Source organism: Oncorhynchus tshawytscha, linkage group LG13, assembly GCF_018296145.1.
Source record: "Oncorhynchus tshawytscha isolate Ot180627B linkage group LG13, Otsh_v2.0, whole genome shotgun sequence".
Classification (NCBI taxonomy): Eukaryota; Metazoa; Chordata; class Actinopteri; order Salmoniformes; family Salmonidae; genus Oncorhynchus; species Oncorhynchus tshawytscha.
This window is the reverse complement of record NC_056441.1, coordinates 55859478-55882628: the sequence shown is the minus strand read 5'-3', so window position 1 is coordinate 55882628 and position 23151 is coordinate 55859478. Positions and strand designations below refer to the sequence as shown.

At 41.9% G+C, this 23151-nt stretch overlaps 1 protein-coding gene across 3 annotated transcripts in view; it reads right to left on the bottom strand.

Moving 5' to 3' along the window:
• The window catches only part of LOC112265192 (limbic system-associated membrane protein), a 1166314-nt gene that overhangs the window by 443581 nt on the left and 699582 nt on the right, over positions 1-23151 (bottom strand). The window contains exon 1 of one of the 3 annotated variants that reach the window (XM_024442286.2): positions 13190-13398. The exons of the other annotated variants lie outside the window; for them this stretch is intronic. Coding sequence (XP_024298054.1) covers positions 13190-13253 — 64 coding nt within the window. The 5' untranslated portion in view covers positions 13254-13398. Of the gene's footprint in view, positions 1-13189; positions 13399-23151 lie in introns of those variants that run through there. 3 annotated transcript variants of the gene reach the window in all.

Here is a 23151-nt window from a genome sequence, read left to right as displayed (position 1 = left end):
AAAAATAACGTCATTACAATAATTGATACAGTATCAAGGCACCTGAGCAAAAAATTGATATGATGCCATTACAGGTGCTGTGTAGTACCTAGATGTATTTTGGCAAACATAATTATCTTCCTCTGTGTGTAACTGTACATTTCTTATAGTCCAGGTAGGCCTCTGAGCTTCAACAAACAAGGGAAATAGGAGGGGTGCTCAACAACAATGAGAATCATCCAGTGATAGAGCTTACCCAAGAAAAACTTCACAAAAAGGACTACTTCCTGGTAAACAAGTTGGCACACTCAAAAAACAGGCAGAGATAAATATCTTCTTAACTCAGACTTTATTCTATGATTGGATGTATACAGGTACTGAGGTTTAGCCGTCACATGACTTCTTTATCAGAGATCCATTTTTAATGTCTCACTTCAATGTGTGGACCAGCTTACCACACAGCCCAGGTACCTCTACAATGGCAGTCATTGTGTGTCCCACTTTCCTCTACGCAATAGTCATCGAATTCCATTAGTGCACTGTGATTTGTTGATTCATTATCGGACTGGAAACAAGATCATGTTCGAGGAAAACAGAGCTTACAACCAGTTTTCCTACGACTGAACTCAAAAACGAAAAATGTACTAATTAAAATTACTAAGTGAAATGTCCTCATATTAAATCTCAAATCTCTGGAGGATAGGTTCGGCATCCCGATAAACAATAAAATAGAAAACACTCCCTGTTCCACGCATGTCAAACCAACATCCTATCTGGCTGGTGGAAAAACTGGAAATAGAGCTAAAACTAAAAGCTGTAGGTTTATAACAACTCTCCAAAGCTCAGAGTCTAAATATTGTGAAACAGAACACTCACCAAGACAGCACTATCTGTCAGTAAATGGTTGTTTCTTATAGTCTATTATGAGGGAAATCGTGGTCTGAAACAGATCCATTCGCAATTATAAAGTCAATCTTAATTACGGAGCTTTGGGAAAACAGGTAAGGGTCTGGATTCCAGAGGAGAAGGATGGCGGTGGATATTAAATGGAACATGAGACAAATTGCTTTCCTTCAAGGTTCACCACACCCTAACATATCTTGAGACATTTTGTATAATTTTTTTATAAATCGAGAGAAAATAATAATAATAATAACAATATTATAATGTTTCCGAGCCTATTCTGGAGTCCCTGAAGCACATAATTATGTATGCCAGGTGTTGTAGAGAGGACTGGGAAAACAAAGGCTAGGTACATATTACTCCAGGCACCAAACAGAAACATACTGTATGTCCCAAAATATGTGACTGACTGCCTTGATTCGGTCTTATGTAGCAACATTTGAAATTGTGTTTTTTTTTACATTGGATAAAAGCAGACACAGGGCAAGGGAATATATATATATATATTCGGAGAGCCTGTTTCTGACCTGCCCTTGACTTTGGTGCAGGGCATGTGATGTCCATAGCCTCTTCGTCGCAAAATTCTCTGGTCTTCTCAAAAAGATAAGTTTGTCTAGCTGTGTCCAGTCCAGGTGGTGCTTGTACAGGCAGACCATCTATGGGAGGAAGTATGTCAGTGTTGCACAGCAGCTGAGTCTGAACACTCCTTGGAGACAACAACAACAGGCTCCAGAGCATTGAAGCTCTAAAACAGGAAATAACAAAACAAATGAGAATACATTATAACCTTGCATAACATCAATTCACCTCCCAAGTTTAGAGAAGAAGAATAACTTCATACAATGGAAATTATATTCACCTGAAGTGCTGGTACTGCTTGACCTGTGGCAGCGGCCTGAAGTACAGAGACAAGTGTTGTTGCCAGCCATAGCTTTCCACCAGCACAGTACCATCCCCCAATCCAACCAGCTGTGGGATGTTGGTCCCTGTCAACAGTGCAGTCCTTCACAAACCCGGCAATCTCAGTGTTCACTCTGGTCTTTCTGAAGCGAGGCTTGATGAGGTCGAAGCACCAGTCGGGGGCAAACTTGGTGTGGCCTGTGATCAGGAAGTGAAGGTCCAGACTGTGGTGGAGCTTGTGCATGGTCCACCAAGCACAATACCAGAGCACAAACATGTTCTTGTTTTGGCCACTGCAGTTATCACAACTCAGGTCCACACATGTTTCCCCAACTCCGTAGTTGGTGAAGAAATGGTGCATGTAGTTGAGGAATATGCTCCTGCCTTTGCTGGATGACATGGCTTCATCAATCAGGTAGTTGACTTGTTGTGGTATTCCTTCACAGCAGACACCAAACAAGCCAGACTTGCGACGAGTTAAAAAGTAGATGGGACCTGGTTGCATAGGGTCGGAAATATAGTGCACCTAGAAGGCCAGCATCCCCGAGTCGCCTCTTCACTGTTGACGTTGAGACTGGTGTTTTGTGGGTACTATTTAATGAAGCTGCCAGTTGAGTACTTTTGAGGTGTCTGTTTCTCAAACTAGACACTCTAATATCCTCTTCCTCTTGCTCAGTTGTGCACCGGGGCCTCGCACTCTTCTTTCTCTTCTGGTTAGAGACAGTTTGCACTGTTCTGTGACGGGAGAAGTACACAGCGTTGTACGAGATATTCAGTTTCTTGGCAATTTCTCACATGGAATAGCCTTCATTTCTCAGAACAAGCATAGACTGATGAGTTTCATAAGAAAGGTTGGTTTCTGGCCATTTTGAGCCTGTAATCAAACGCACAAGTGCTGATGCTCCAGATACTCAACTAGCCTAAAGAAGGACAGTTTTATTGCTTCTTTAATTGACCAACAGTTTTCAGCTGTGCTAACATAATTGCAAAAGGGTTTTCTAATGATCAATTATCCTTTTAAAATGATAAGCTTGGATTAGCTAACACAACTTGCCATTGGAACACAGGAGTGATGGATTTTGATAATGGGCCTCTGTATGCCTACGTAGATATTCCATAACAAACCAGTTGTTTCAAGCTACAATAGTCATTTACAATATTAACAATGTCTACACTGTATTTCTGATCAATTTGATGTTATTTTAATGGACCAAAAAAATAGCTTTTCTTTTAAAAACAAGGACATTTCTAAGTGACCCCAAACTTTTGAACGGAAGTGTATGTCCTTAATCAGTATAAAGGAGCTGTAATGCATCCTGATGTCTTTGGTTGCTGGTTCAGTAGGGGCCCCAAGAGACAACTGCAGGTCTTGACAGGTGGTCTTGCAGTCAGCAACCATCTTCTGGTAGACAGACTGATCACGTTGAACAAGTGCTTGCTTGGGCCAGCTCTCTTTTTGATGGGAGGCATTAGACCATTCTCCTTGTATGCCTGGTGGAGGAGAGTCAGGTGTGTTCTACTGATGCTGAAAGACAAATTCCAGATACAAGTATTTTAGCATTATTATACAATAGATAGCCGTAATCACCTTCAGACACACCTGGTTAACTTGATGGGTCATGTAATCATCTGGCGAAGTGGAGTCTTTTGTTTAGACATATAGCTAGCTAGCTAAATAATTAACCATAATCGCAATATATAGAGTACTAGCAATACAAACAGATTGTCATAGCTAGCTAAAGTTAATCAAATGGGTTCAATGGTAGCTAGTTAGCTAGCTAACATTAGGCTACAACTAGCAATGCAAATGGCTTTCTGAGACAATGTTACTCCACAGATCATACAAGTAATGTTAGCTAGCGAGCCAGCCATCTAACGTCAGCTAGCTAACTAACTTGCAATGAAAACAACTTTCTGACAAAATTAGAAACGTATAATATCTGAAACTGTAGCTAGACTCTTACCTGTATACCTGGATGAACGCTTCGCGGCGGACTGCAACCCCTTTCATTAAATAAGACGTCCTGTGTCGTTTCCGTTTTGTTTGTACAGCTTGCTTGGCCATTGTGTCAAGTCACTCTGGTTCACATCGTCTGATTCATTTTCAGAGTCAGAGAGAGCCAGCATGGTACGATCGTGCTCCTGAAAGAAGTCCTTCACAACTTTTTCCCACTGACCTTTGTCGATAGCGCCTGATAAATTCAGGACAGCAATATTATTGAGAGCAGTAACAACACATTTCCAGTTCTCCATGGCTAATGTTATTTCTTTAGAAAAAAATGCAGTAGAAAGGATTATCTACTCATAACGAGCAACTAATTTTATAGACAGAAGACAGAAGCTCCACGGCAGACCAATCTGAAACTAATCTCGGCATGTCCAGCTCATTCATTATCTCAGCCAATCATGGCTAGCGGGAAGGTTGCTGTTCTTTTCTGTGGCTAAACCAACCAGGCTCATAATTTAACAACTTTATTCGTGAGGCACAAGTTCAAACGTTCAAGAAGGCATTTCTGTCCAAATCTTTTTGGGAATAAAAACATTTAAATAAACCTTCAAACGCCTCTCCTGTGAAGTCGTGACTTGCGACATAGTCCTAGTTTCCTGAAACGAGTCACATATGTCCTTTCCCCTGATAAAACCAAAAGTGCCCGTGTGCATGTAACACACACCAACAACATCCTAATCCAGCCAGACAGCAAACAGCTGGGAAACAACTGCCATTAGCATTGGGTTGATGAAAAATGCAGACGGGTGGCTGAGTAGGCCGGTTATAGAGGTCAGTAATCAGGATCAGACGGGCTTGTTCAAGACAGGCACAGAAGGAGTACTGCTTGCTTCATTACAACAGTGGTACACTACTTCTATACAAGCAAGAAGATGATCCTGGATTTGCATCACTATGAAAGGAAGTAAAACCTCTGAAGTTGGACTTCAAGATGAGATTCAGAAACAGAGATAATATAATGTCAGGGACTGGAAGGCAGAGGAATAATAATACTAATACTAATAAGAGTCTCCTCATTTTATCTTCATATAGTTATGAGAATACTTTCTATAAACATAAGTAGTACAGTATAGATCTGCTGAATTATGAAGATAAATTGATTTGATTTTTGCATAGGGGTATACTGTATTTTGTCTTCCCTCTACACATTTGTGCAGCTTCTCCATTCTCCAACTTCAGCCGTGATGTGTTTGTCAGTTTCTCTTGTAAGAGAATAAAGTATGTGGATTCCAACCTGCATGATAGTTGTTGTGATTCTAATTGGAATAGGAGTACTCCGTAGAGTAGAGAGATACAGCTAGTCTTCCTGAAAGCTTATTGGTTATGATGATACTGAAATCTAATGAAAGAGTTTACACTTAGAAAGGGATTTTGTATGGATGTTGATTAGAAATGCATCACTTGAATCAACAACAAAGATACGAACTGCCAGAAGATGAACTCGTGGAGTTTATAAAAGCCCTCTGCAAATCATGTCGCCACTGCATCCGCCACGCGTGCTTTCACTTTGTGAAGGAAATATCAGATAAATGCAAAGTGATAACAATAAAATGTGTTAGTAACAGAACTAAATGCAGTCAACCCTATCATATATTTATATATATATATTATATATACACAGGTCTGGGGACATAAAGCCTAAGACAGTATACAGCAGTTTTAATTTCCAAAGTGCACAGATCCTTCTCCTGTGCCCACTGGAGGTATTGAAGAGAGTTTAGCGTAAGCTGCTCAATGGAGGTGTTAGCAGTTGATGTTATTCTTCAACAACACAAAAAAACAAGCAAATCAGGGAGAGAAAAATAGATTTATTTGAAAAGGACAAATCATAGACGTGATGCTGGGAGGTAGATGGTTGATGTTCATTCTCCCTGCCCTCAGATTTTCTCCACAGAACAAAGAAACAGGATGCTATTTATAACCCCCCACCATAGCCTGGGGTTAACCAATCAGATGTCCTTGCAGTACAACTGGGCCAATGGCCAAATAACAAGTATCCTGCTCCAGACTCAATGTACAGAACAATGAAAACGTGGCACACGTAGCGCTGAGTTCAGGACTGACATTCCACAGAATCTAAACAGCTGTTGAACTGAAGACCAACTATTTACATTTACAATTCTCTATTGACTATTAGTACTCTATTTTGTTTTTAGTACTCTCGTCCTCTGCGTTGTGTATGTATCTTCAAAATATTCTTATAGAGGCAAGCCTGTGCTCTGGAAAACCAACAACAACCACACTGAGCACATTGACCTGAAGGGATGAGGAGAGAAGCCTTACCAACAGACACCACGTTTACGGTTAGCGATCCGTGTTTCACCCCAAACTACCAGAGGATCACAGGCACCAGAAGACTTGTACAGGGAACACAGAGATAATCCTCTTTAAACCTGCGTATTCCTCCAAACCTCAGTTGTCCTGAGTCTGCACAACTCTGCCAGGACCTAGGATCAAGAGAGACGCTCAAGTGTTTTAGTACTATATCTCTTGACACATTGATGAAAATAATCATGGCCTCTAAACCTTCAAGCTGCATACTGGACACTATTCCAACTAAACTACTGAAAGAGCTGCTTCCTGTGCTTGGCCCTCCTATGTTGAACATAATAAACGGCTCTCTATCCACTGGATGTGTACCAAACTCACTAAAAGTGGCAGTAATAAAGCCTCTCTTGAAAAAGCCAAACCTTGACCCAGAAAATATAAAAAACTATCGGCCTATATCGAATCTTCCATTCCTCTCAAAAATTTTAGAGAAGGCTGTTGCTCAGCAACTCACTGCCTTCCTGAAGACAAACAATGTATACGAAATGCTTCAGTCTGGTTTTAGACCCCATCATAGCACTGAGATGGCACTTGTGAAGGTGGTAAATGACATTTTAATGGCATCGGACCGAGGCTCTGCATCGGTCCTCATGCTCCTAGACCTTAGTGCTGCTTTTGATACCATCGATCACCACATTCTTTTGGAGAGATTGGAAACCCAAATTGGTCTACACGGACATGTTCTGGCCTGGTTTAGATCTTATCTGTCGGAAAGATATCAGTTTGTCTCTGTGAATGGTTTGAATGGTTTTGAATGGTTTCCTCTGACAAATCAACTGTAAATTTCGGTGTTCCTCAAGGTTCCGTTTTAGGACCACTATTGTTTTCACTATATATTTCACCTCTTGGGGATGTTATTCGAAAACATAATGTAAACTTTCACTGCTATGCGGATGACACACAGCTGTACATTTCAATGAAACATGGTGAAGCCCCAAAATTGCCCTCGCTAGAAGCATGTGTTTCAGACATAAGGAAGTGGATGGCTGCAAACTTTCTACTATTAAACTCGGACAAAACAGAGATGCTTGTTCTAGGTCCCAAGAAACAAAGAGATCTTCTGTTGAATCTGACAATTAATCTTAATGGTTGTACAGTCATCTCAAATAGAACTGTGAAGCACCTCAGCGTTACTCTGGACCCTGATCTCTCTTTTGAAGAACATATCAAGACCATTTCGAGGACAGCTTTTTTCCATCTACGTAACATTGCAATAATCAGAAACTTTCTGTCCAAAAATGATGCAGAAAAATTAATCCATGCTTTTGTCACTTCTAGGTTAGACTACTGCAATGCTCTATTTTCCGGCTACCCGGATAAAGCACTAAATAAACTTCAGTTAGTGCTAAATACGGCTGCTAGAATCCTGACTAGAACCAAAAAATTTGATCATATTACTCCAGTGCTAGCCTCTCTACACTGGCTTCCTGAGGCAGGGCTTTCTCCTATAGAGCTCCATTTTTATGGAACGGTCTGCCTACCCATGTCAGAGACGCAAACTCGGTCTCAACCTTTAAGTCTTTACTGAAGACTCATCTCTTCAGTGGGTCATATGATTGAGTGTAGTCTGGCCCAGGAGTGGGAAGGTGAACGGAAAGGCTCTGGAGCAACGAACCGCCCTTGCTGTCTCTGCCTGGCCGGTTCACCTCTTTCCACTGGGATTCTCTGCCTCTAACCCTATTACAGGGGCTGAGTCACTGGCTTACTGGGGCTCTCTCATGCCGTCCCTGGAGGGGGTGCGTCACCTGAGTGGGTTGATTCACTGTTGTGGTCATCCTGTCTGGGTTGGCGCCCCCCCCTTGGGTTGTGCCGTGGCGGAGATCTTTGTGGGCTATACTCAGCCTTGTCTCAGGATGGTAAGTTGGTGGTTGAAGATATCCCTCTAGTGGTGTGGGGGCTGTGCTTTGGCAAAGTGGGTGGGGTTATATCCTTCCTGTTTGGCCCTGTCCGGGGGTGTCCTCGGATGGGGCCACAGTGTCTCCTGACCCCTCCTGTCTCAGCCTCCAGTATTTATGGTGCAGTAGTTTATGTGTCGGGGGGCTGAGGTCAGTTTGTTATATCTGGAGTACTTCTCCTGTCCTATTCGGTGTCCTGTGAGAATCTAAGTGTGCGTTCTCTAATTCTCTCCTTCTCTCTTTCTTTCTCTCTCTCGGAGGACCTGAGCCCTAGGACCATGCCCCAGGACTACCTGACATGATGACTCCTTGCTGTCCCCAGTCCACCTGGCCATGCTGCTGTTCCAGTTTCAACTGACCTGAGCCCTAGGACCATGCCCCAGGACTACCTGACATGATGACTCCTTGCTGTCCCCAGTCCACCTGGCCATGCTGCTGCTCCAGTTTCAACTTCCACCTGACTGTGCTGCTGCTCCAGTTTCAACTGTTCTGCCTTATTATTATTCGACCATGCTGGTCATTTATGAACATTTAAACATCTTGGCCATGTTCTGTTATAATCTCCACCCGGCACAGCCAGAAGAGGACTGGCCACCCCACATAGCCTGGTTCCTCTCTAGGTTTCTACCTAGGTTTTGGCCTTTCTAGGGAGTTTTTCCTAGCCACCGTGCTTCTACACCTGCATTGCTTGCTGTTTGGGGTTTTAGGCTGGGTTTCTGTACAGCACTTTGAGATATCAGCTGATGTACGAAGGGCTATATAAATAAATTTGATTTGATTTGATTTGAATTGCAATTTTCCTTGGATGGGGCTCTGAGAAGTGGAGTGTTGCGGACATTAAAGAAGCCCTAATCGAGGTGGCTTGGGGGGAGTATAAAGTATAACAGTTTATTGCTGCGATTCTGCTCTATTGTGTTTTATTCCAGACCCAACTCAGCCCTGTCTCTGTTTCCCTCTCTCCCTCCCTCCCTCCCTCTCTCCCTGTGGCCACAGTACAGTATTTACATAATTCCCCAGCCCATATCATCTCAGAGGAACCCCACCACATCCTGCCTGCAACCAACCACAGAGAGACATGGTTGGAATTTAGGAAGACCCCCAAAAAACACACAAGTCAATTCAGTTGGATCTGTTTCAATAGGGGGAGTCTGTGGTCTCTCGTGAGGGGGAAAATCATGAGTCCCCAAAGAGAGATCAACACAGACTCCAGTGAAAGGCCAGGCGAGAGAGAGCATCAATACAAATCTTCTGATTGCATTAATTATTCGGACTGTTTAACTCACTTTCCAATTCATTTCTGAATGTGTGTGTATTCCCTGTGTGCCTGACATTCTGAAGGTTTATTTAATGGGTATGGGGTAATGTTTCTGAGTTCTCCATCCAACGCTGTATTGGGGTTAATCCCAGAAGCCATTCCAGATTACAGAATCTAGCATACTCTGTCTTTATCGAAGGAGAATTTCACTTGTTTCGAGGCAAGGTCACTATTTTCCTTAGAATAAGCATATTTCACAATCGTTTTCCTCCCAAGAACCTAGTGTGAATTGATCACCACATGAAAGGCAATTATTTGTATTACCGGAAAAATAGGAAATAAATTAAATTCTATCCACAGCTATCAAACTCCATTTCTGCTATGCCATCTCTGGATAATTGACAAAAGTCATTTTTCCTCAGAAAAGAATAACAGCATCAACACCATTAAACAACTCTGTACCTCAAGGTTCCTAATTCTTCCCATCAGAAAAGGATGAACCAAAAAAGAAAGAAAATGCAAGGCACAAGGCCAAACTGCTGTTTTCTTCCTCTTTTTTCAACTGCAAAGTCATGTCTTTTTCAACATACAGTATGTAAGGGAACAATCCACTACTGGATATGATGTGCTATGAAAACCCCACATAGTACATGTGCTCTATGAAGAGCAAATACAGTACATGTGCTCTATGAAGAGGAAATACAGTACATGTGCTCTATGAAGAGCAAATACAGTACATGTGCTCTATGAAGTGAAAATACAGTACATGTGCTCTATGAAGAGCAAATACATGTGCTCTATGAAGAGAACATACAGTACATGTGCACAATGAAGAGAAAATACAGTACATGTGCTCTATGAAGAGCAAATACAGTACATGTGCTCTATGAAGAGCAAATACAGTACATGTGCTCTATGAAGAGCAAATACATGTGCTCTATGAAGAGAACATACAGTACATGTGCTCTATGAAGAGAAAATACAGTACATGTGCTTCATAAGGAACAAATACAGTACATGTGCTCTATCAAGAGAAAATACAGTACATGTGCAATATGAAGAGCAAATACAGTACATGTGCTCAATGAAGAGCAAATACAGTACATGTGCTCTATGAAGAGCAAATACAGTACATGTGCTCTACGAAGAGCAAATACAGTACATGTGCAATATGAAGAGCAAATACAGTACATGTGCAATATGAAGAGCAAATACAGTACATGTGCTCAATGAAGAGCAAATACAGCACATGTGCTCTATGAAGAGAAAATACAGTACATGTGCTCTATGAAGAGAAAATACAGTACATGTACTCTATGAAGAGAAAATACAGTACATGTGCTCTATGAAGAGAAAATACAGTACATGTGCTCTATGAAGAGAAAATACAGTACATGTGCTCTATGAAGAGAAAATACAGTACATGTGCTCTATGAAGAGAAAATACAGTACATGTGCTTCATAAGGAACAAATACAGTACATGTGCTCTATCAAGAGAAAATACAGTACATGTGCAATATGAAGAGCAAATACAGTACATGTGCTCAATGAAGAGCAAATACAGTACATGTGCTCTATGAAGAGCAAATACAGTACATGTGCTCTACGAAGAGCAAATACAGTACATGTGCAATATGAAGAGCAAATACAGTACATGTGCAATATGAAGAGCAAATACAGTACATGTGCTCAATGAAGAGCAAATACAGCACATGTGCTCTATGAAGAGAAAATACAGTACATGTGCTCTATGAAGAGAAAATACAGTACATGTACTCTATGAAGAGAAAATACAGTACATGTGCTCTATGAAGAGAAAATACAGTACATGTGCTCTATGAAGAGAAAATACAGTACATGTGCTCTATGAAGAGAAAATACAGTACATGTGCTCTATGAAGAGAAAATACAGTACATGTGCTCTATGAAGAGAAAATACAGTACATGTGCTCTATGAAGAGAAAATACAGTACATGTGCAATGAAGAGCAAATACAGTACATCTCTATGAAGAGAAAGTACATGTGCTCTATGAAGAGCAAATGTAGATGTGCTCTATGAAGAGAAAGTACAGTACATGTGCTCTATGAAGAGAAAGTACAGTACATATGCAATATGAAGCAGCCATACTAAAACCTTTACATTCTCCTGACTGATAGTGATCTATGGTGCAGTTTCATTACTAGTTAACCATGTTGGCTGTACTGCACTCAGAAGAGGCTCCATCTCCAAAGATAAATGAACAGTGGGCATTTAGAGCAGCATGCTGCCCTGCCTACACCAATTCATTTAACAGATGAGCATTATGTTAATACAACAAGAAGGGTAAGTTAAAGTTAGATGAAGAGGAAAAGTGGGCCATCGAGGAGGACCAGACATGGTCGAGGCCAGGAACCTGTGACACCGCCCCTAGGAGTGAGACATGGCCAGACTGGTTAAGCATACAGGGTTCTGTTGGAGATCAAAGTGAAAATGCTGCTGTGTCTCTCCTGCTGTGGTCCCATGTAAACAGACCTTGGCAGGGCTCTCCTGACTTTTACAAGTTCAAAAATGGAGTCGCACACAAAGAAATGTAGGAGCACAATGAAAAATATTTGAGATATTAAAGCTAGAATCTTACATTTTTCTAGGTGCACTGTGGCTCCTAAATAAAAAGCCCTGCTAGTGTATATTAGGAAGACCTCATACGACATCCCCTGGCATTTGTCTATAACATACATTCTGCTGTCATGATAAGGCTGAATCATGCCTTGCATTTCATAGAATATATTAGACATTAACATAAGTTAGAGCTGGAAGCCCCTAGTGTTGTTGACCTGGAGGTTGTGGTTTCATTCAAAGCCATTTCCTAATTAAACCCCATTGAGTTGTTTATTGACTACTGTGCTGGATTTCACAGCTCACCATAAATGCACACACAACTCCTTTAGAATCAGACAATTAACAACCTACTTCAATAGTCATGTCATAATGGAAATCATTTACCAAATTAGAATGAGTCTGCACACAGGGGTCCTTGGGTATTATGGTCATCATCAGGAACACCCAAAAGAACACTCAACCTCTTGGCAACCCCATACAAAAGGAGTTGGACTGAGAGCCAAAAGGTAGTTGGTTCAAATCCTGTGCAGGCCAACCCTCAAATTTGCTATATTAGTGTTAGTAGTGGGATGCTGCCATGAGGGCATCAGGCATAAGGAACTTCAGCCAAGCTTGTCACCTGTCTGATCCTACAGTGAGATCTCCCAACCAAGTAGAAAGTTTAGTAGGCTGCAGAGACATCTTCGAAAGCTACTAAAATAAGCCAGACATGATGAGTGCCATCAGTTCTATAACCACAAAGGGGGGCACAGAAAAATATAGCAACATGATTCAAACTCGGCAGGGACATCACAGACAAGTCACTTGAGGAATAATTTAATAACTGGTGGCTATAGCAATGCCCCCCCACACACACACTTTGAATCGTGTTGGTGTCATCTTCAAATTCTTTTCAATATATTCTCCTCTGCGTGTGTGTAAGTGAAGTCTACTTCTCTACGTGTGCGTAAATACAGTAGTTGTGTCAATCGAAGAGCAATGGATAGGCAAGGATGAACGTCATTAATATAGGGGATAAATAAGTCGTAGAAGACACCAGAGGTAGCCAGCCGATCAAAGATGCAAAAGCATCCGTACACTAGTTGTGTCAATCTAAGAGCAATATATAGGCAAGGAAGAACGTAATAAATATAGGGGCTAAATAATAAGTCGTAGAAGACACCAGAGGTAGCCAGCCGATCAACGCTGCAAAAGCAGCGGCTCGGCAGGCGTAGGTACATACAAATAATTCCTCTGTAACTCCAAACTGAGAAGAGGAATGTGACTGGTAAACTAAAGCAACACAATCATATTAAAAATGAACTAGAACACAACCCGTACCTTGAAATCCAAAGAAGAAAAAGAACCCTGGTATCCAAATTGTGTATATCCAGAAGGAATTCATGTTGTCCTAGTCAGCTCCAAAACCTTTCCTCTCTTGCAATAATTTCGTGAGCAGGCAGTATCGTTTTTTGGTAGATATTATGCTCAGAGGGCGTATAGCACCAACGCTGTGTCCTAATGCTGCAGAGCACTATAACTACAACTCAAGTGCTCGAGCGCTAAACGCATTCTTTTTGCAATCACGAATAGTTGTGCGCTCCAGCACTTGCCTGTCCCGGTCGTCACTGCCACCTAGTGGATAAGCAAGTACCTAGAAAAACACCAGTTGGACATCGTCTTCTGATTATTGATGAGGATAAGGACTCAACGCTGCACGGCTGAGTAACCGTCCGGCATATGTTCCAACTGTGTTAATTGTGTAATGGAATTGGTATTTCAGCAAGCTTTATGGATCGACAGCCTGTCATTTAGAATAGCATTCTGAAACATTTATTTCACATCTGACATATTCTAATGACTGTGTTTCTCACTGTCTATATCCATGTACATGCTTCCATTATCTATATTCCCTGTTAACACCACTGTAGCTACTCCAGCCATAACCTTCAGATCTCTCTGATGCATAGGCTACTATAAAACCAATAAAAAATTAGGACAAATGCACACAATTACAGTTATTTCAGCAACTTAATCCAGATTGATTTTCTCATTAAATGTGATATGCAATCTGTGATAACAATACCATTATTTCCTAAATAAAGTCCCAGAACCCATGCTGGTTGAAAGAGAGATCTAGCTACGTACTATGAACCTTTCAACACCTCCACAGCCACGCAGCAGTCCTCAAGAGAGGTGCAACCTTTGGCTACCCTCTGTAAACCAACGACAAAGGTCCTCTGTACCGCATGAGGTGTGTCCCTACCAGAGGTGAGGCTTGGTAGAGGACAGGAAAGGAAGATAGCAGCATGGAAATCTATGGAATACTAATAGTGACATTTGGTAAGAGAGCTTCATTCAGCCTGCAGGCAAGGTGGGGGCGGGCTGTTGGTAAAGACACTCTATTCCTCTCGCTGCCAGCCAAACACTATCCTCTCATCTACTGTTTTACATGTCCACAACTGACAGCAAGGCTAATACAGACAAAACCTGCAAATTCATTCAGTGTGGCAACCCTGTCTTTTTTTGTGATAAAGCATTGTTTTTCTTACTGAATCGTACTAGATTTGATTGTGATCGCAATGAAAGCAGATGCTGCCTGAACATGCCATTGTATTCCTGCTTCTAAATCTCAGTCTCCCCTTGTAAGCCCTGGTGAGCTACATGACTGGTGTTGCTGAATTGAATTATGCTCAGATCTTAGTCATTTGTTAAGTATGAATGCCAAAGACATTACAGCTTCAACAATTGAAAAGAAAAACAAAAGTGGCTCATGAGGATGTCTGGATGTGATGTTTAACACACCTTATTGAATATTGAATTGTTCTCCACCTGTTCTCCACCACCATGTGAACCACAAGCTTTTCATTATGAAATGTTCTGCTAGAGAACCCTTGTGTGTACACTATTCCCATTCATATCTGAATAGTATTTCAGTTACTGTCTGATATAGTAATCAATGAGATCCCTGCAGTTTAGACACCATCCCATTAGATTGTATTTACGAGCAGCATGTACTGTAAGAGCAACTGGCCAAGGACTGCAGTCAGTTGTCATAATGATCTCAGTTGTCACTGCAAACGATTTATTTCAACAAAACCACTCATGTGTAGGCTCTCTCTATGACTTTGTCATTTCATTGGGATATTTATTTGAAGACATGCAGGTCGCAGTGAACAACCATGAGGTCACCACAGCTTGCTTGTGACAAAATGTGAAATGCGTGAAATAGTGCGTTAGTTTCTCATGCAAATTAGTGTTATCTGTGTGCAGATAAACGTCCAAGCTGTTGAGGGCTACTATAGCCCATAGAAACGCATTGACATTTATTTATTTTTATAAATGGCAAAAAAAGTGAAAAAATAAATCAGAAGGGATAATGTGTCTGTCTATCCTTTAACTAGGAAATATAAGAAAGCTCAGGAAATACAGTACATATATCTTTTGGGACACATATTTGACCCCTTATTTTTGTTGGCACAAATCTACCTCCATCCTTCCATTCGTTTGTATGGGTTACCTTCAAATGAGTACCATGTCATTTGTGAGGGTCATAGAGCAAAATGCAGAACACCATCCTGTTCGTGAGTGTCTCCCCTTTCCACAGTGGGGACATATTAGTTTGTTCGGACGCTACAGACAGAAGTTGGCACATCAGTGTTACCGACTTCAGGCCAAACCATTCGGACGCTACAGACAGAAGTTGGCACATCAGCGTTACAGACTTCAGGCCAAACCGTTCAGACGCTACAGACAGAAGTTGGCATATCAGCGTTACAGACTTCAGGCCAAACTGTTCGGACACTACAGACAGAAGTTGGCACATCAGCGTTACCGACTTCAGGCCAAACCATTCGGACGCTACAGACAGAAGTTGGCACATCAGCGTTACAGACTTCAGGCCAAACCGTTCGGACGCTACAGACAGAAGTTGGCACATCAGTGTTACAGACTTCAGGCCAAACCGTTCGGATGCTACAGACAGAAGTTGGCACATCAGCGTTTCAGACTTCAGGCCAAACCATTCAGACGCTACAGACAGAAGTTGGCACATCAGTGTTACAGACTTCAGGCCAAACCGTTCAGACACTACAGACGTTTTCGTGAGAAGACCGATTTTCAGGATGTCTCATAGTCTGATAAACCCCGCTTAGCTCAGCACCTTCCACCATAGATGCAGAAGGCAGACATAGTGGATAAGGTGGATTGAGACGCAGCCCATGAAAACCCCCAGATATCTCTAGTTTAAAATTTTGATGGGGATTTTTATATTATGTTACTTAGATTCACACACAGGTGCGTCAATAGACTCTTAAGGATTCAGAAGTGACGGTAACGTTTAAGAGTACATCTTGGGCTAATATAGTGCCTGTTTTAAAAAGCTACTGCCACAGTTTTTTTATATCGTCTGTACTGTTGTTTGGAAGAAAGCTGATTTTGAAAACTGTCATCGAAATACCCAAACCTTGAGAACTAAAAATAATCTGCCATGATGGGGACAATCTCAAAAACGCAGGACAATATTTGCTATCCCCTACCACAATTACCCCTAAGGCCGTGGACACACCGAGCTGTATAAACACAGATGGACAAGTGTAGACGAGCTGCATCCGTCAAAAGACAACCCATGTTTTTTTGTTGGAAATCATCCCGTTGTCAATGGATGACTGCCACTGAAAAAGTATTAGCTCCATCTGAAATTGTCAGACACAAAATCCTAAAGAGTCTACGGATATTCCTATCGTGGTTTGCATTTTTCATGGCTGGAGCCCAATTCAATTATGAACTTTTTTGTCCCTCCACATTTCTTTCATTCACAACAGTACAGACAGGCTCAGTGTGACAAACACGTGAATGCAATTTGAGTGGCAACTATTTGAGGGTGTGTGAACAAAGTGCTTGGAATTGTGGGAGACGGCCCATAGCGCATGTGTAGTCAAATCTTACCCTGGAGGTCCAGAGTACTGCTTGTTTTCTGTTCTACCTGATAATTAATTGTTCACACCTGGTGTCCCACGTCTAAATCCCTGATTAGAGGGGAAGAATTTAAAAAAAAACAGTGGAACTGGCTTCAAAAGGTACAGATTAGAATTCGATGGCCATAGTGAGCCTACATAAAGGAACACTCAAAAGAGGATTAAGGGCTTTTTTCTTAAAGACCATTTATTTGAAGACTTTTTTTACTGACTATGCTTCTCTGAGATCTTTCGGGTTGGCCGCCCCACATATTCATCTTCGAGTAATGTGTGTGTGTGTGTGTGTGTGTGTGTGTGTGTGTGTGTGAGTGTTGAAGGTATTTCTGGACAACACTTTTGTTTTGAGTCTACAGCTACATTTTTATGAACTGTAAATGAATGAAAGGCCCCAATGAATGAATTAAATTGGCCAACACATGATTCTATCCAGTTATTCTATCCAAATCTACATTACTAAATGTTCCCCCCAATTACCATCATGTCACTACACTCTTTCTGACAGGTTATGGATCACAATTAGAATAGTAACAACATTTAGCCATGCCACATACAGTACAATCCTGACCCCTGATAGTCTTTTGACTGAAAACAGCATTCAGAAGCTAAGGTGACTACAGATGAAGAAATGAGATCTAATCCCAATTTATTTTGGTGAATATCTGATGGTATTTCCAATTCTAATGTGTATGTTTTATTAAAAAACCCTTTGGCCTGGAGCTAAATTCATTCCTAATTTAGATTTCCTCTGCCAATCTCTATATAGTGTCTCACTCCCACTTTACCATATACAGTATTATATGTGTCGATGCTAGTGGGCCATCTTCAATTCACATTCAATATTGTTGTCACAAATGTGTCATATTCATAATGAATTGCGATGCTTTGATTGACATAAACTACACAGTTTGCTATCAAATTATACTGCAGGAAACAGATATTTAGGTTAGAATTGACATGAAATGGCATCCTAGCCTGGGTACCTGTTTGTTTGTGACATCATGCCACTCTTTGTCATACCAAGTTTGGATGCAGTACACAACACCAAATGTATCACACTAATTTTAGGTACTACTGAACAATATAGATACTGTGGGTGCCATTAGCCCGGTCCCATATATGTTTGTGCTATCATACTGGTATCATACTGGTACCCATGTTTGGCATGGCAAAGAGTTGACATGATAGCACAAACAGATCTGGGATCAGGCTTGTGGCACCTAGGGGCCAGGGCATCCAAATTGTTCTGTAGTACCCAATAGTAGTGTGATTCATTAGTGTGTTACATACAGTACCCGTAGGAAATCAAAATCCATCCGATTATCCAATTGAAACAAATATAGAGGGAATCATTTTACCCCAACCTACATGTACAAACTACCTCGACTAAGCTGTACCCTGGCACACTGACTCAGTACCGGTACCCCATGTATATATAGCCTCGTTATTGTTATGTAGTCTTATTGTGCTACTTTATATTTTTTACTTTAGCTTATTTAGTAAATGTATTTCTTGAACTGCATTGTTGGTTAAGGGCTTGTAAATAAGCATTTCACCGTAACACCTGTTGTATTCGGCGCATGTGATTTGAATGATCAATGCTCAAATGTTGCAAAGTTTTCCTCTCGTCAAATCAAATCAAATATATTTTTAAAGCCCTTCGTACATCAGCTGATATCTCAAAGTGCTGTACAGAAACCCAGCCTAAAACCCCAAACAGCAAGCAATGCAGGTGTAGAATCACAGTGGCTAGGAAAAACTCCCTAGAAAGGCCAAAAGCTAGGAAGAAACCTAGAAAGGAACCAGGCTCTGAGGGGTAGCCAGTCCTCTTCTGGCTGTGCCGGGTGGAGATCATAACAGAACATGGCCAAGATGGCCTCTCATGAGGTCTTAGGGAGGAACAGTAGGCCTAGAGGATCTCCGCTTCATTTTCCACATTTCACAATAGTTCACATTATAAATTCTCTCTGACATCTGCCCTCCCAAGTACCACAGCGGTCTAAGGTGCTTCATCGCAGTGTTCTTCAGGGCAGCAGGTAGCCTTGTGGTTAAGAGGATTGGGCCAGTGACCGAAAAGTCTCTGGTTTGAATCTCAGAGCCAACTGAGTGAAAAATATGTCGATGGCGCCATTAAGCAAGGCATTTAAACTTAATTTCTCCTATAAGTCGCTCTGGATAAAAGCGTCTGCTAAATGACAAAAATTGAATTCTTATTCATACTCTTGAATCCCTCAGGGGTTGCTTTGAGATGAAGAGCGAAGTCAAAAACAGTTCAGTTTTGACATACAACAAATAATTGTAACGGCTGTCGTGGGTTGAAGAAGGTGAAGAGGACCATGGTGCAGAGTGGTACGTGTACCGCACTGGGCTGTGCTGGCGAACCGGGGACATCGTGCGTAGGGCTGGTGCCATATAACCCGGGCCGAGGAGACGCACTGGAGACCAGATGCGCTGAGCTGGCTTCATTGCTCCTGGCTCGATGCCCACTCTAGCCCGGCCGATACGAGGAGCTGCGATGTAGCGAACCAGGCTATGCCTGCGCACTGGGGACACCGTGCGCCTCACGGCATAACACAGTGCCTGCCCGGTCAACCTCTCGCCATGGTAAGCACGGGGAGTTGGCTCATGTCTCCTACCTGACTTAGCCACACTCCTCGTGTGCCACCCCCCAATACATTTTTGGGGCTGCCGCTCGTCCCTGTTGCACTACCGTGCTAACTTCTCATAACGCCACTGCTTGGCTTTAGCTGCCTCCAGCTCCTCCCTGGGGCTCCCCCAGCCTGTGCCCAGGGTCCCTTACCGTCTAAAATCTCTTCCCATGTCCAGGAGTCCAGAACCCTCTGCTCCTGGTTACCACACTGCTTGGTCCGGTAGTGGTCGGTAGTTCTGTAACGGCTGTCGTAGGTTGAAGAAGGTGAAGAGGTCCAAGGTGCAGCGTTTCTATGTTTAGGCCTGGTATGGTTCCCAATCAGAGGCAGCTGGTTATCGTTGTCTCTGATTTTTGTATTTTACCTTTATCAGAGACAACGATAACCAGCTGCCTCTGATTGGGCACCATACCATGCCTAAACATAGAAACACAACACCTAGACATACAACATAGAATACCCACCCACATCACACCCTGACCAAACTAAAAATAGAAACATACAAAGCAATCTATGGTCAGGGCGTGACAATACTTCAAAGTTTAGAAATACACTCTCAAGGACGTACACTGTAAATACAGACAATATTTAGAGTTTGCTTGTAAATTCAGTTGGAGCCAGGAAGATGTGGAACAGTTAGACAGTGACAGTTATTCTGCTGTGACTGAACCTACACAAATGTAACCAATTCACCGTGGTTCCAAGACACAAAGGGTGTTTGCTGTGGCAATAAGGCAGTATGGAGAAGCACAATGTGTCTTATCTAAATCAATCATCTGCTCTTTTCCACTGAGCTACAGTGGCGGTCTGAGTTGATGTGGAAAGCAGGTCATTAGAGAGAAAGTAATTTAACCAAAGTACTGCGAAACTCACTGCTTACGGTTGGAGGACAGGGGAGTTGTTACCACATTTATGGAAAAACGTTTGGTAGGGACGTACAGGAACGCACAGGAAAGTTTTGTGATTCATAAGTACTCCAGTTTACCATGACAAGGTGATAAGACAGTACAGTCTAAACCACATATCAAACAAGGATATAAAAATATCTCTTGTATTATGAATTCTGTATATTGCCAAGAAGATGCAAGATACATGACCAACGAAATGCCACGTTTCTCTTTGAGGCAGAATACAGATTCAAAGAACACGTCTTGTAAATGATGCCTGGCCTAGCAAATATACTTTCATTAACAATTCATTGGTCGGCTTTGTATCTGATTGAGAGAGCATATGCACACTGCTCAAAGAGGTGTGCATGCAGTGTAAGAGGAAAGAGGAACATAAACACGAGATTCATGGGTGTGACTTTTAACACTAAACCTCTTGTCAAAAGCAACAGTATGTCCTCAGTGTAAAACCCATCACTCATAGCAGACATGGGGATGGGCTTGCTACTAGCAAAAAGGCAGCTGTAGCAATGACATGTGAGATGTGAAAGATTCTTTGAGTGTGAATTCCTACATTCTAGCAGCCATCCATTTTACCATAGCAATGTCATGTGTGATGTGTAGCATGTTTTTCTCTAGTCATTTCTCTCTAGCCAAGGTTCTTCAAGTCTGAATTCCTACATTCTAGCAAAAAGGCAGCCATATATTTTACCATAGCAATGTCATGTGCAATGTGCAGCATGTTTTTCGCTAATCATTTCACAGTAGCTAACACTGTGTCTGTAGCATAAAGCCAAGCTTTGTCAAAACCCTCATTCCCCTGCTTTTGAAACCCTTTTGAGCTAATTATGTTTAACATCGCCATTAGACAAAGCTTTTGAAACAGAAAACATTTATATTTATCTGAAGCCATGATCCTAGGGTTGGTTGTAGAGTTGGAGATGCATTTGACTGTGAGAGTGGGATGCATTAGGACAGGTAATTCATCATTGCCAGGATGCATTGAGACTACCGCTGTCCTCAGGGGTTGGACACTGGACTGGATCACTTTAGTTTCCTCCAGATTGGGCTTCAGCCCCTCGTCAGAAAGAGAGAGAGAGAGAGAGAGAGAGAGAGAAGAGTGAAAGTGTTAACCTGAACCTGTCTTGATCTGCAGAGGATGATAGATAATAATTGTATCAGAAGTACTGCTTGAATCAGGTTAAAATAGGGACAGAAGAATAAGTCCTGTCCAGTTGTGAGTTTAGCCAGCTATCCATTGTACAGCCCATAGGTTTCTTCCCTGTTGGCCAATACACGCAAAGAATAGCATTGACAGTTCAGATTTTTTTTTAAATCTTATTGCTGCCGGGATCACGTGACCCTTGATTGAGATGGCCACATGAACTGAGAGCTCAGCACAAGTCATTTCCAATTCTTAACCTTTCACTCCAGTTCAAGTTAAACCCCATTAGCTTTAGTCAGTAATGCCATGGCGGTTACAAAAGGCAACATTGCATGTGACATTTTTACCCGGACTCAAGTGATAGCTGCGGAAAAAGCCTCCAAAGAAACATGTAGCTTCAGAAAAAACTAGCTCCATTAGCCATGAGCAAGAGGACCCGTCCCTTCCCGAGGCACAACAACTGCCAACCTCGTCCTCTGTCGAAGACATATTTTCTGAGCCGAGATCCAAAAGTACAAAACTCAACATCAAACTAGATATCATTAGCTCAGTGCGATAGAGGGCAAGGTGACAACCCTGATATATGCCTTGACTGACATCAACAACAAGATAACCATTAATGCGGGGTGTAACTATTATCCACCTAGAGATGACTTGCACTAGAGTTCGATTACCATCCGATGACTAGTACCTTAAATCTACTGACATGGAACTGCCATGGGCTTGGTCATGCAATAAAATGGGAAAGGATATGATGTTCTCTCAAAAAGGAAAAAGCAGACATTGCACTATTACAAGAGAGACACCTCTGTGATGCCGAACTTGCCAAACTCCGCAGAGCTTGGGTGGGACAGGTGTATTTCTCATCTTTCAAATCAAGCAATAGATGCACAGCCATACTTATCCATAAGCATGTTCCATTCATAATTGACAAAAACATATCTGATCCAGAGGGGAGACTTATTCTGATAACTGGGTCCGTGTATATATGACCCTAACACTGATACTCCTGCTTTCAAATTGAAAATGATAACCCTGTTCAATGAGCATTGTGTTTCCTTTGGTTTGCTGGCTGGAGATTTTAATTGTACCCTAAACTCAACTCTGGACAAATCATCTCAAGTCCCCACCACAAACCCTAGATTGGCAAAGATTTTGAACGCTCTTACTAAGGGACTGACAGATATCTGGAGAGAGGCTAATAGCTCATCTATGGACTATGCATACTATTACAATGTCCATCAAACTTATTCTAGTATAGATTACATTTTTTCCCCAAAGATTTTCATAAATTCTGCCTCTTGTACAATTGGACCCATTGCACTTTCAGATCACACCTTTGTCAACCACCACTTCGACCTCTGTAAAAACATTCCAAGGTCAAAGAGCTGGAAATTCAACACCTCCATGTTATCAAAAACAAAGCGTTCTATACAATGGTTACGACATGGATAGACAACTACACACAAAGACAACAAAGACTCTCCTGTTTCTCCGGCCACAATGTGGGACGCTGCCAAAGCCACACCAAGAGGTTAACTAATTGCATATGCTTTCTCTAAGAAAAAAGCTATGGAAGCACACAGGTTAAATCTTGAGAGGGAGCTGGAACGCTGCAAAAAAAGTACAT